The sequence below is a fragment of the Nothoprocta perdicaria genome, unplaced genomic scaffold (assembly GCF_003342845.1).
Source record: "Nothoprocta perdicaria isolate Ctin4 unplaced genomic scaffold, notPer1 scaffold_50, whole genome shotgun sequence".
In the NCBI taxonomy this organism is placed as follows: domain Eukaryota; kingdom Metazoa; phylum Chordata; class Aves; order Tinamiformes; family Tinamidae; genus Nothoprocta; species Nothoprocta perdicaria.
In genome coordinates this window covers 2,149,596-2,163,151 of record NW_020455755.1, presented here as the reverse complement: position 1 = coordinate 2,163,151, position 13,556 = coordinate 2,149,596, and the positions used below count along the sequence as shown (strand labels likewise).

The 13,556-nt window shown below is 41.6% G+C and overlaps 1 protein-coding gene across 1 annotated transcript in view; it reads left to right on the top strand.

Moving 5' to 3' along the window:
• The window catches only part of BRIP1 (BRCA1 interacting protein C-terminal helicase 1), a 90,128-nt gene extending 79,493 nt beyond the window's left edge, over positions 1-10,635 (top strand). Inside the window, exon 24 of the mRNA XM_026048001.1 lies at positions 10,543-10,635. Within this exon, the coding sequence (XP_025903786.1) occupies positions 10,543-10,635 (93 nt within the window). The remainder of the gene's footprint in view (positions 1-10,542) is intronic.
• The last annotated feature ends 2,921 nt before the right edge of the window (positions 10,636-13,556 follow it).

Genomic DNA, 13,556 nt, shown 5'->3' with positions numbered 1-13,556 from the left:
AGCAAGGATGTGAAATGCTAAATAGAAGKTTTTTTCACCTCTACCTGTTCTATTTTCTGAGCACCTTCACTAGTCCTGTTGGCCCGAGATCCCTTCCAGCTCCAGCAGCAGCTGCACGGTGCTTGTGTTTGTTACTCTTAACTTCCAACTAAGCTTTGGATAGAAAGCAAGGATATAAATTAAAATAACTGCCAGTCACATTACAATATTTTCCATGATTAATGCATTTTAATGACAGGAAACTCCCAGATTTTGGCTTCTTTCTTAAATACGCTGGAGAATTGTGGGGATTTTTTTGTGTTATAATAATTGCTAACTTTGCAAATAGTTCTGAGCAGGGACACAAACTGTCACATTGCTTCCCTGTGTTACTCGAGCCCAGTTGGTTGGCGATTCACACATTTTCAGAAGGGGTAAGGAGAAGTTGCATGTTGCTTCAAGTTAATTCCCTCCTATCTTTAACCTGTCGTGTTTTCTGGAAAATCTCACGATAGTGCCTTTTTATAAAAGCTCTCCAAGTGATGGATTAAGATCTGTCTTGGATTTTACATGGATTAAGTTTTAAATTAACATAAAAGAATAACAATGTGAATCAATTTGATCAAAGAAAAAGTGTCACTAATTATTTAAACAGGACACTTACTACAGAGGTTTAAAGGCAAAGAAGCGGATTTCCCTTGCATGTGGATCAAATCAGAAGTATCCCATAATTGACTCTTTACAAGACCTTGCTGCAGTGTAATGGACTAGATATTAAAGCCTTAAGTATTTAAAGCTAGTTTCCGTCTTTCTCTAAATGGGGGTCTACCACTAAGAGCTATTTTACAAGTCTGACACATTAGCTACATCACTGTGAAATACACTGGGTTTTGGCTTCTCTGGCCCGGAATTTCAAGAGCTTTCAATAGCTAAATGGTGTGAAACGGGTAGCATTGAACCTGTGAGAAGGAATGAGCATCCTAAAAATAAATTCCAGATGGGGAGGTCTGGTGGAAAGGAATAGAGATAGGAGATGTTCATTTTTATAAGCTTTTAATTCATTTTTATCTTTGCCTATTTTTAATTCTGTTGATGCATCTTGGAGGGGGGAAATCTTTAATAGCAATAGCTCTTATAGCACATAAGACTCTGTCTACTGAAGATGTCATGCACATTTATTTRTTTCAGGATTAGATCACATGAATGCCCTTGCAAATAGAAAACTGGTTTGTACATGATAGACTTTATATTTTCTCATTTAGGGTACCTAGACCCTTTTTTGTTTGTTTTTGAGGTTAAAACTGTTCCAAAAAAATGCTCTCCTCTTGTTGCCCAGGAGGTCTAACTGACCTGATTTAAATTTTCAAAATATTAGAAGGATAATGTTACCTGGCAAACAGAATAATTCCTTAATATCATCCCAAATTTACTTTTTTAKCCAATTTCTGTCTTCTATTGTCAGGTAAAAATCAAAACAACCTGGACTCAACTGGGCTCCTGTTGGGAGCYTTGTGAATCATGAAATATTGTCCTGTAGGCACAATGTCAAATTYTGAAAGAGATGAAAAATTTGGATATCTTAACTTTCATTTTTAACATGTGGGACATCAGACCAGACAATACCAATTGAATTATATATGTCACATTTCCTAGAAGTAACCTTGAAAACATTAAAGTTACAAATTTTATTTCAAAATGAGACTGGACATTGATTATGATTACTCTGAAAGATGAAGTATTTCATACACTAAGATCAAAGCACACCRTGTTCAAAGGAGAAATATTCTAGGAGTTAGTGAGAAATTTTGGCTTGTAGATTTAACTATTCCTTTCTGTGTAGGTGAAGAAAGAGAGCCAAGTTTTCGAGTATTTATTTTAACAATTATTCCTCAGGCCTGTCATCTTCTCCGAGGAAAGGACCTCCCATATTTTTGGTTAAACCATGTGTTTGTCATGGGAATGTTGGGGTTTCTTCACTCAGCTGCAGTCAAGGTTTGAGCAGCTAATAACAAGTAGCTTAAAAACCTCATTTTTTATATTTGGCAGGTTGACACCGTCTGTCCGACAGGGCCACGGCTCAAATTAGAGTAATATTTTCAGCAAGCACTGGTTTTGCGAAAGGATTTGAGTTTTGTGCAGTCCAACCACATACACGATCAAATGAGCCTGGCTGACCACATCCTCTCCAGGCCTGGCAGGGAAGCCCAGGACCATCTTTTTATAGTCTAGACGGGCTCTGAGAAACACATTTATCTTTGTCCGAGTGATTCTAGGATTTCAGCTGTTCTGTTGAGACCAACTATGTGCAGTGTGTTCCCGATACTGGTTGAATCCTTTGCCTCCCTACAACSTAGGAAAGGGCTTTGGTAGAACAAGAATGTTCTAGCAAAGGGTCCATGCATCCTTCCCTTGCCTGGGGTTGGGTTTGTGTTCAGCACTTGCATTCCTCATCCTTTTCCTGATGGTTTCAAAATGGAACAAAATTGGAGGTCCTACAGCACATACTTTTTTCCAGGAACTTTCCAAATCCAGCTCCCGTGATCACACTAAAACTTTCTATCTCTTCGGCTCTTGGGCCTAGCAGTATGCTCTATTGCYAAGTGGTGGCTTTGTATACCTTTTTTTAAGCCTGCTATCATGGTTAATGTTTTCAAAGTAAAAAATAATAATTTAAATCATACTAGAAGGAGATACTGGGGCTCTCCAGGACCCTGAGCAACCAAAAAGAATGGATTTTAGTTTCTACCTCTCTTAAAGRAAACAAACCCAAGAAAACCATTGACTTTTAATCCACTGTTAAAATTTTACTTCTCAGTCACAGTATTTCTGCCTGAAAAGCATCTCCCCAGCCAGCTTTGTTTTACACCAAAACAAATATTAAAAAAAAAAGTTCCATTGATATGCTTACCCAGAAAAAGCAGCAAAGTGCTAATAAAAGGAGGGAGGCTGGTCCAAAACAAGCACTGTGGCTGCYGCCGAGCCTGGAGAGCTGGTCTGGGGAACAACAGGAGCTGCCCTCAGCCTCCTTCCTCTCCCTGCTTTCCAAGGCACAGCTGGAGAAGATCTGGGCACGTACCCACAGAAGGGCTTCAGGCCAACAGCATCCAAACAGAGAGCTTAAACTAACATGGGCCTTAATTTATAGTTAAAAGCAACTTAAGTAACCAATGAGAATCACATGAGACTAATCAAGAAAAGCCTGATCACAAAAAGAAAAATAAACTCTTTTGCTAAAGGTCCTTTCCCCAGAGATAGTTTCCTCCAGCTTCTTGGGTCACATCAGGACTGACTATGTGTATTATTATTAATGATGGTAGTAATTGTTATTAATTACATTATTAATAATAATAATTTAATAATATATATATATATTTTAAGCACCTACCCAAAAAAACTTACTGACATAACAGTATATGATAGGTATCAGACTGTCCAGTAAAGACATGCAAGGAAGGCAGGAGAAAAAGCTCTAGTCGATCTGTTAAATGACAGAAGTTTTTGACCAGAATATTAGGAATGCAGCAGTCTCACCTGTCTTTGCTTTTTTCTCTATATGTGTAGATACAAATAGCAAGGGAGGTACTAAAATAATTACCTTGAAAGATATATGAAGCAGATAAGCAGATTTCAAAGACACATAGTCCAAGCAGAGCACCACCATGCTTTGAACATTTTGCTCCTGGTTCTGTGCTGGTTTCACTCATAAAGTCCTGGGTCCTCTCATGTACCAAAAATGTCATTTTGTCCTCTTCTTTGACAGCTTTGGTCCAGAGATCCATTTACCAAACCCAGGTGCAGCTTTCCTAGGTCTCGCTCAGACCCTTGTGATTTGGCACAAGGAGAAGAGGAGCCACGTTCTGCTGCTGGACCTTGCAGCCAGCCCAGAATATGCCTGAATGCTGAGTGACGAGAAAGAAAACATTATTAGCTGCAAATTCGTCGTTAAAATAATTATTGATTGTTATAGCGGTTCCCATTTCTTTCCTGTAATCCCCAATCAGGCACTGGGATCCCATCATAGGAGGGTTTCTGTGAGACAGCAAATGCACGTCCCAGCAAGCACTCAGCCAGGTTTAGGGCTGGAAGGAACTGGTGAATAAACACACAAATGTAAATAGGTTAGAGGGGAAGCAAAAATAGAAGTTAAAAACGTGCAGCGTTCACAGGGGCCACCAGTGTAGCCAGTGACCACAGCCACGATTTATAGCAAACCGAAATCTTCAATCTCCCCAGCTAGTGATTATCCGACCATCATTGGCGTTGCGTCRTCTCCCCAGGCAGGATGGCCACAGGCTCGAGGACTCAGCTGCGCCTGGGCTAAAGTGGGGGTTTTTGACCCATTCTGAGAGCTCCTGACTGGCATGGGCTCCTCCCAGAGACTGTCCCACATCCTGAGTGGGAGAGATTTTAACTGAGGTTAAATTCTAGGCCTACCTTAGATCTTGGGCATGAAACTGCTCGTGCTCTATTGTCAGGACAGAGAAGATGATGGAGCTTGGGACTCTGATGATCCTTCAAATAAGGTGCCACCCTTGCCCACAGTGCCCCCCCCCCCAGCAAGGACATAACTCTTATCTTTGCATTTTCAGCTATCTTAGTATCTAAGAATTCCTTAAGCATCTCCTAAGTTTTGCCCACGAGTTTGTGTTCCCAGGAGAAGCGCTGGAGTGCACAGACAAGAGGTGTCGTGGTGGTTACGGGATGGACCTGGGCAGCTCAGCCAGCAATTTTGATCCATCCAGCATAAAAAGCATGAGCTCATGTAAGCAATGACTCTCTCCTGCCGTTGCAGCCCTTTAAAAACTTCTAATTGTGTAATTACTGACATGGCCAATCCTCCTAGTAAACTTTTTTTTTTTAGGATACTGTCTTGCCCTCAGATCCTGTCGCTTTTGTGACTTGCATTCAACTTTTTGTTTTGGTCAATAGTGATTCAGGCCTATCCTAAACCAGCTTATAGCATTTTGCTTTGACAGAAGGTCCTGTAGGGAACCACGGGGTTTTTCAAACCTGAGACCAGCAGCCTATTTGAAACAAAATAATATCTTTATTATTATTATTATTATTATTATTATTATTATTATTATTATTATTATTAGGTTTGATTTCATTTCCAAGCATTCTGTAAATGCCCTAAGAAGCAATCAAACTGAGCTAATGTAAATTTATGAATAATATCCTCAAGATGCAAGTAAAATTTGCTTGTGCCTTTCAAGCAGCTAGAGTCTCTTAAAGGCTGCAGCCAGGGAGTGTGCCCCAGGCTCCGCTTCCCTCAGCCCGGCGTCACCTTYGGAACATTAATTTAATTGTGTTAAATTTCCTGGGGGTGTTAATGGAAGATGTTGGAAGTGAGAGCATGAATCTTAGTTCATAGGCACAAATGTTTTATTTCGTGTCCAGATAGATTATTTATAAGTCATAAGTTATTTGGTTTTCATTTCCTCTCTGTTTAAAGATATATAAAAGCCAAAGCGCTCTGCATTGTTATTTGCTGTTGCCATTAATCTGTGCATTAAGAGGAGGTCACAGCAGAGAAGGCTAGTATGCTACTTGGCAAGTTTAATCTATCATCCCATGTTTATTTGTCATCTGTTTCAATTTCAGTCACATTCTTTGCTCTCCAGCCTGTGTATGAAGTACCAAATATGTTCAAGATACGTATGTATGTCTATGTATGCATGTGTCTGAAAAACCTCTCTTCTGGTAATCCAATATTCTGTGATGCCTTTCTCCCTTGGTTTTCCTAAAGAACATGACTGCAAACCAAATAATCTTTTTGCCAAAGGTGTTTCGGGAAGCTGGGCTGGTAGGAAAGCTCTCCACAAGCCTCCAGCTACATTTGGAAGTCTCAGATTTAATGCATGCAATGCAGACACATCAGAAATACCCAGTATGATCTGGATGGCTATATCTGCAAATCTTAAATATTTTTGATGAGAAACGCTTCTGCCTTTTTGCACTCTTCCTTCCCACTTTCATTTGAGATATATGTGTATGTACGTGTATATATATATATATATGTGGTAAATAATTTGAGTAAATGATGGAGGCAACTGGAGTAGGTGAGTAGTTAGAGCATTTATATACAAGTAAAACTTGTATTCCTTTTTCCACCTTTTTCCACCTTAGGAATTTAGCACRTGGTATTTGCTTGTATGATGCTGCAAAATTCTTCATCATCGCCAATGTTACCACAGTCACAGTATGTCAATAATTGTTGTGCCTGTGTAAACTCCTAGATTTCCTAGTATTGCCCCTCTTTCCGGACATTCACAGGCTGATCCATAGCTCCAGTATCAGCAGGGGATGGTTTCTGACCATGAGTTTTGAACTGAGCGCAATGCCCACAGGCTCAGGGCCGCACTTCCCACCCACAGTCACCACGCAAGGAAGGTGCCCTCGGAAGGAAGGACGTCAAGGGAAACTCCAGTTCTTCAGCTKATGAAAGCAAAAAGATCTGAGAAAAACAAAATAAAAGGGAGTGTTGACAAGCTCCAGAATACGTATGGCCTCATCTGCCCCAAAACAGCGTGGCTGGAGCAGCACATGGAGGTGGAACCCAGCACCAAGTGGACCTGTTGGCGCAGGACGACAACACAAGGGAGCACCACAGCTGTCAGATTTTTATTTGCCACAACCAATGCATTTCTGCCTTTAATATTAAAAGTGTGTCAGAATTTCCATTATAAACCACTTATTTTGTGCATTTATAGCTCTGTCATAAAAACACACCTTAGGCTGAGCCCTGGCATAGAGCCATTTGGCTTTTACTAATGCAATATTAATTCAGAACATCCAGACTGTTTTTCAACAGTAGTATCTGAAACTTGTTGCYTTTTTTTTTTGCTTTTTTTTTTCCCCCACAAATACCTTGKTTTTTTTTCCTGAACTTGCCAAAGTCAAAGATGCGAAATATAGTTAAAACATGAATCTGCAGTGTCGGGAAGCCTCCTTGGAAGGACCAAGGCCTGCAGTGAGAAAGAAAAATCTGGGTGCATCTATAAACTTCTCTGGCTGGACAGGGAACCTGGGCACAAACCTCCGAGATGGACGTGCCCAGGTCAGCATCTTGCCAAGCAATTGGGCTGCCGTGGCCTGGAAAGGCTACCAGGAGACAGCAGAAAGCAAAAAAGTTGTGGCCAACCTGGCACTTCCTAGCACAGCTGAAGATATAAGCTAAAATATCTCTTCTGGAAGGAAATCAAAGCATCCCAGCTGGTGTTTGAAGTCCATAGCTTAAGCAAAAGATTGTGAGTCAGAGATCTCAGGGAGAAAGGAAATCAGGAGGAAAAAAGTGCTTGTAATTTGAAATTTACAGATACTCACATGGGATGTTTCAGGTCAGCTCAAAAAGGAAAAAAAAAAAAAGACCAAAAACTCTACTTCTGAAGGAGAAACATCCATGAGGAGCCCAGATGCTCTGTTCAAATCAGAGCCCAGCTGAATGCCTGGAAAGATGGACCAAAAGTGGGGCTCCTCGCAGCCAAGCGCTGTAACCCGAACACAGTTTGTAAAGTGAATGATGAAAAGGGGTGATCCTGATCTGATCCCCGGCCTTACTGCACAATTAGGAAAAGTGATAATCTTGGTTTGCAAAACAAGGAAAATGGGCAGCTGTGGAAAAATTAAAGGGAATAATTCAGTTTATGTATTAGACCTCTGAAAAATTGGCCATAAACGTTGCTCTGAGGCTGGCCAGGACACAGCCTCAGAAATGTCCAGGGAAAGTTCTTCAATCAGCTCAGGAAACGTGAAGACATGAAGGCGAGAGTGCTGAGCTCAGGAGGAATGAGGATAAAGCTTGCAGCTTTGCTCTAGATTTGGGCAGTTTGCTTATTGAATGTATATTAGGATCTGTGAAATGACTGGAATAAAGTCCCCTCTCTCGAACTTAAATTATTAGGTGTACTGGGAGAGAATATATTGGTCTAAAGCAGAGACAGTGACTGCTGGGAAACACGATGCATCCAAAAGTGGGAAAATTGATTTTGAAAGCTGGAGTTCTTGCTCCGCTTGCGAGCGAGAGCTGTGACTAGAATGATGGATAAGCTACRAAAGATTTGGATTTCATTATGGCTAATAGCAGAGTAATACATGCTGGAAATATTGTCTTACAAATTAAATATCCAGAAGTTTCCTTTAAATATGTGGCCCAGGTGAAGCGTGGTGGTTGTGGATAGCTGACTTGCAGCAGGCAGGTTTTCCCAGCACACTGCTCGCTGCCCTACCTTTTTGCTCAAGAAAGAGTGATGCAAACCTTACTTTAAAGACCCGGCAATCTTTGCAGCAATCTTAGCTGCTAGTGCCTTTGTAGAAGGGGTTAATTTTCTCTGGCATTAAGACATTTAAATCCTGAGTTAACATGGATGTGTGGCAGCAGTGTGATTTGAGCAGAAGTGATTAACTAGGAGCATCCCAGTGACCCGGGAAGGCTCTGAGCAGAGAAAGAGCAAACGGAGGCGACCCGGGCAGGCAGGTGAAGGGCTTTTATTTATTTATTTTTGTTTTTACGCAGTTTACAGTGCCTGCTGCTGCTCCTTGAGACGGTTTACTTGTGGCTTTGCTAGCACCATGTAGCCACCACAGGGACTTGGGGAGAGGGGAAGCATTTTGATGGCGAGCGTGGCGTGATTGAACATTTTCAGTGTTTCAGAGCTCCTATAGCATTTTCCTGCTGCATTTTCGGGCTCCCCACATTTCCGACACCTTCCGGGCTGGACGCGGATGCTGGCGCTTATGRTCCAGGGGCAGCCTCGACGGAAGGAATCAAAGGGCTGGAGAGGTGGTGGCTTATTGCAACAAAAAGTTTCTGTTCTCTGGAGAGAAATTAATATTCTGCTCAAAAAACATCTGACAGTGGTTAAATCTAGAGAACATTTTCACCGCCGTTCCTTTAGGAAAGGATATATGGCTTGTACAAATCAGCAGCAGGCTGCAGGGACCCGCCAGGGCCCATTGCCTCCCAGCTGGGAAAAGCAGGAATGTCGCTTCCCCTGTTATCTGCTGCCTGCGGTAGGCAGGTTGTGGGCTTTTTTGTTAGTAAATAAACATATTTGAAGGAATGCCCCCTCTATTATTCTTCCTTTTTCTCCTGCCAGAAATAAGCTGCAATACACTGCATATTATTAATTGCTTAACATTAAGGGAGGTTTATTGCCATTAAAATTCTCCATCTTCAGTGCTGGAAGAAGCAAATCACTACCGTAGTAATGAACTGCTACAAGGTTATATGTCTGAAATATATATATATAYACATGCATATTATATATGTGTATATATTTTATATATATATATATGTCTGCAAGCTAAGTAATAGGCTGCTAATTTTCCTGCTATGAGTCTTGCTCTTTTACACCTGACCTGTCCCAGTGCTGGCATCTCCCCACCATATCCATCAGCAGACCTGATGTCCCGGTGATGGGCATATGGACAGGAGCAAGGGCAGGAGTAATGTGGTTATTAGGCCTGGCATAACCTGGCACTGAGAAATAATCTGATTTTAAGAGAGATCTTCTGTTTTGCAGCTGTTGGCAGTTCCCTTTATGCAGTAGGTGGGATCCAACACAGGAAAATCAGATGTGCAAAGATTTTCATCACTTGGTAACCCTCCCGAGGAATCAGCCTGCGCTTAACTCAGCAGTGCTGCCAGGTTGCTGCAGGTTGTCCAGTAGCACTTAATTGTGTGCAATGTAAGAGCTAACATTTCGCAAAGCACTTTCTTTTTTTCCTAAGCTGTTGATATATGTGTTGTGTGCAGCATAAGCGCCAGGTATGTTTTGAAAAGCCTGGGTGGGAATGACAGCGTTGGGAAGCTAATTGTGGGCAAGGGAAGCCCTGCAGCATCAGTAACATCAGCAAACTCTTATCTGCAGCCGGCACTTGGGGCTCTCTGAAGCACCAGCCCCAGTGCAGCTTTACGTGGGGGGGCTTATAAATCTCCAGTGAGAATCAAGGAATTCAAGGAAATTTTGATTTAAAATTTGGCCTGGTGGCTTGACAGCACTTGGCCAGCTGGCTTGACTCATCCTCCAGCCCTGTTTTTTGCTCCGTTTGCACCATTCCCATGCCCCAAGTGCCATCATCTWGCTCCTAGAGCCTCCCCTCTTCCAGCATGGCACCGATGGGCCCATCCAGCCCCTTGGAGCTGCCTCGGGGCCGGACGCAGGATGCTGGAGCCGTGCCGTGCCCAGCAGCAGGTTCAAGTGATTCCTCCTGGATCCTCGACCGTCCATTAATCCCCGCAGGGCTGGGAATTCAGTTCCGAGCAGCCCGTTCCAGCCAAGAGCTGAGCTCCCTCCATCCAAAACATCTCGCAGAATGAGGCCAAAGACCGTGAGTCGGGAAGAGGTGTGAGGAGAGCTTTATTAGTATGGCACATATTTAACCCATAGGAAAACCCACAAATTTTACTCATTTTAAGTGTATTTCACACTTTTTGACTATTTGAAATAACCACATTTGTAAAAACTTCTTTTAATGAATAGAGCTCTTTATGTACAAAGGCAAACCTCTCTTTCTTCCCCCTSTAAATACAGTACTTTTAAAATGCTGTTTCTTTTGTAGGTCTGGCTGCTTCCACCGTCTGTTCATTACTGCTCCCTGCTACAGAGTCCCCAGGAGCCGAAAACAGGCCCTTTAGATTATGCTTTATCTTAAAACATTCTGCTGATCCCCACTACATACTCACCAGGACTAATAAGACAGATAAGTGAAGGATGTGATTATTTAATCTGTAATTTAATTTAATTTAAGCTATTCTTTGGTGCAACTGGAGAGGCAGCGCAATCTGCGTGTAGGTGATGGGAACGTGCTCCCCATTCTCTGTCCCAGGCTGTAGAGCCATTGGCTTCAGCAAAGCAATATTTTAAGAAGCATCTGACCACCATTCTTGTCAGAATGCAGGTAAATTCATCATTTTAAAGTCTAGCTTCTCTGCAACATTTGGATGTTTATTCGTCTTACCTACACTTCAATGTCACTTGATAAAAAAAAAAATAAAAATTCTCACCAATTCCATGTTATTTCAAGACAGTTTTGAATTAGTTCATTTTCTAACCCTTGTGCATTCAGAGACCCCCACACTGTAATGTCTGGGCTGAAAACAAGCTAGAGGAATGTTCAAATATTTTGTATTGCTGGGATTTAAGCTGAATTAAAGACAACCAGAAATGAAAACATTCACATTTGTTTATGTAATTTAAAAAAAAAAAAACATATAAATTTGGGCCCAAGCTAGCTCAGCGTATCCCCTTAATGAACACAAACTTTCACATCTTTTTGCAAGCAGACCATAAATGGAAAGGCATATATGTCATATCTACCGTATCAATGTCATTTTAGAGTATGTAAAAAAACGAAAAAAAAAGCCACTTTATTTGTCTTAGGAAATATCGAAAACTTTTATAGGGAATTTGGAAAATATTTTTGGCTAGCATGAAAGGTAAAATTCTGCAGCACAAAGTACAGACATGGGCACAGAGACTGAACAGACGGGCTGCTGTAAAACAACCATTTAATAAGGCATTAAAATGCCATCGACTTGGACACATAAAAAAAAAAGCTATGAAAACAAATGCCTTTCAAATAATTAGGATCTTATGCTTGAGACCAGTGTTGATCTCTATGCAGAGATTTTCCTGCTGAAATCAGACCAGGCTAAGTCTGATCGTCTAAGGAGGGAATTAGCAGCGTATAAATCGGCTGCTGCTTGAGATCTTTCTGTTTCTGCCATACTTTACCATTCATATAAACCATCACTTCAGACTCTCTATCTCCTCCTGTCTATTTCCTGAAGTAGTCTGAAATACACTCCATTTAGCAAGTCGGAATAATTTTTTAATTGAACCCCAGATTTTTATCATGAGTGTGTGAAATGGTGAATTCCGAGGCTTTAGCCACACTATATGAGGGAATCTGAGCCAGGCTAACTCAATGCAGCCAGAAATAGCAACAAAAACCATTTCTGTTCTCAAAAATGTAGCGTGACTTTGCTCTCACTAGGAGTAATRTACTTACTTTGATTTTTAAGGTTTAACAATAGTTTGCAGTGATGGCTGGCGTGTAATATCCATCAAACTATTGTATAGATTTGTCCTTGAACGTCAAAAAAAAAAAAAATCTCTGAGAAGAATTTTTAGCACCTGCACWGTTTACAAATACAAAAATAATTGCTATAATTGCCTATTCCTGTTTGCTGAGTTAAGCCTGGGTCACTGCCATCGTGATAGTCTTCATTTGCACCGTTCAGAAAAGCTCYGCTACTAAATAACATATTTGGGAGGCTCCGCATCTGCGCTGCTCTAATTAACTCCATAGCAGATAAAGCAATAAGCCAGTAAATAAATTCACCTTTATATCGTACCTGTAATGCAGGGATATTTTGTTTTTGCTGAACATGGTATGTGTTTTTCCCCCTGAAAAAAAGTTGATATATTTCGATAAACTTTAGATTACAAAACAAGGCAAGATGGGCATTATCTAAGAGCGGAGCATGAAATTCTCCGTGTTCAGATGGATTTTAGTTTAATGTTAGTACAAARGTTGTGATAAATGAACTTTCTTATGCAATAAAGCTATATTTTGTTGTTTGTTTTGCTGTGCATAACATCAATAATCTTGACGTTAATGGACATCCTCATTGTACTTGTGCCTTATGTCTTGTTTTGGGGCAGGTAGGCTCAAGACTGCCCTTTCTGGGAACGTCTGTCTCTCCAACCAGCACTTTCAGGTTAGATCTGGTGATTTTAGCATATAAAAGTGGGTCACATGGTGCAAGTCCTGTGTCTAGCGCTTGCAACCAGTCCAAACAGGAGATCTTTCTCCTGCCATTGCGAGCTTGTCCATTAATTGGGCTTTATACAGCTTTTCCGGCAGCCTTCTGCTGCCTTGTCGAGGTGTGAAAACCTGCACTGCAGAGGGATTTTATAGATTGTGACCGTAACCTCAGCATAAGATCCTAAATTAATCAATAACCACTCCTGTTATAAAACCAGGGGCAGAATTTGAGGGGTTTCCAGGTCATTTGCGTTGCCGTTCGCTGGCCGGGCATCCCAATTAGCAGCCCCGCTATCTCGCAGCGGCACCAAGAGGCTTTTTTTTTTTATCCTCTTTTTTTTTTTTTCCTTAAAGTCAGTCGTAAATGATTAGTCCAAAAGAGTAGCATAAAACTTCGAACGAGTCCCCTGCAGGAGCCGGCTGGAGGAAATTAAAGGATCAGGGGCCGGAGGGAAGCACTGAGGCAGGATTGTTCCAGCGCGGGCACGCAGGAAATTGGCTGCAGCGAGAGCCGAGGACGCGGCGTGGGGACGAGGACGGTGGCGCGGGGGATGCCTCTAAATCACCGCTCGGCATCGCATCGCTTTTCTGTGTGTATGACCAAAAAAAGAAAAAGAAAAAGCCTCTTGCCCCTACGAATTAATGAGGAGCTCAGCCCGAGCACGGGCTATAAATCTAACGTGGCTTGATGTAATGAGGACTCGTTTTCCACCAAAATCATAATGGTTGAAGGGGATTTTTGCAAAAAAGGGAAAGGAATGAGCTTGTGCAAAACTGGTCTTGGCTTAATTAATGTCTTAATT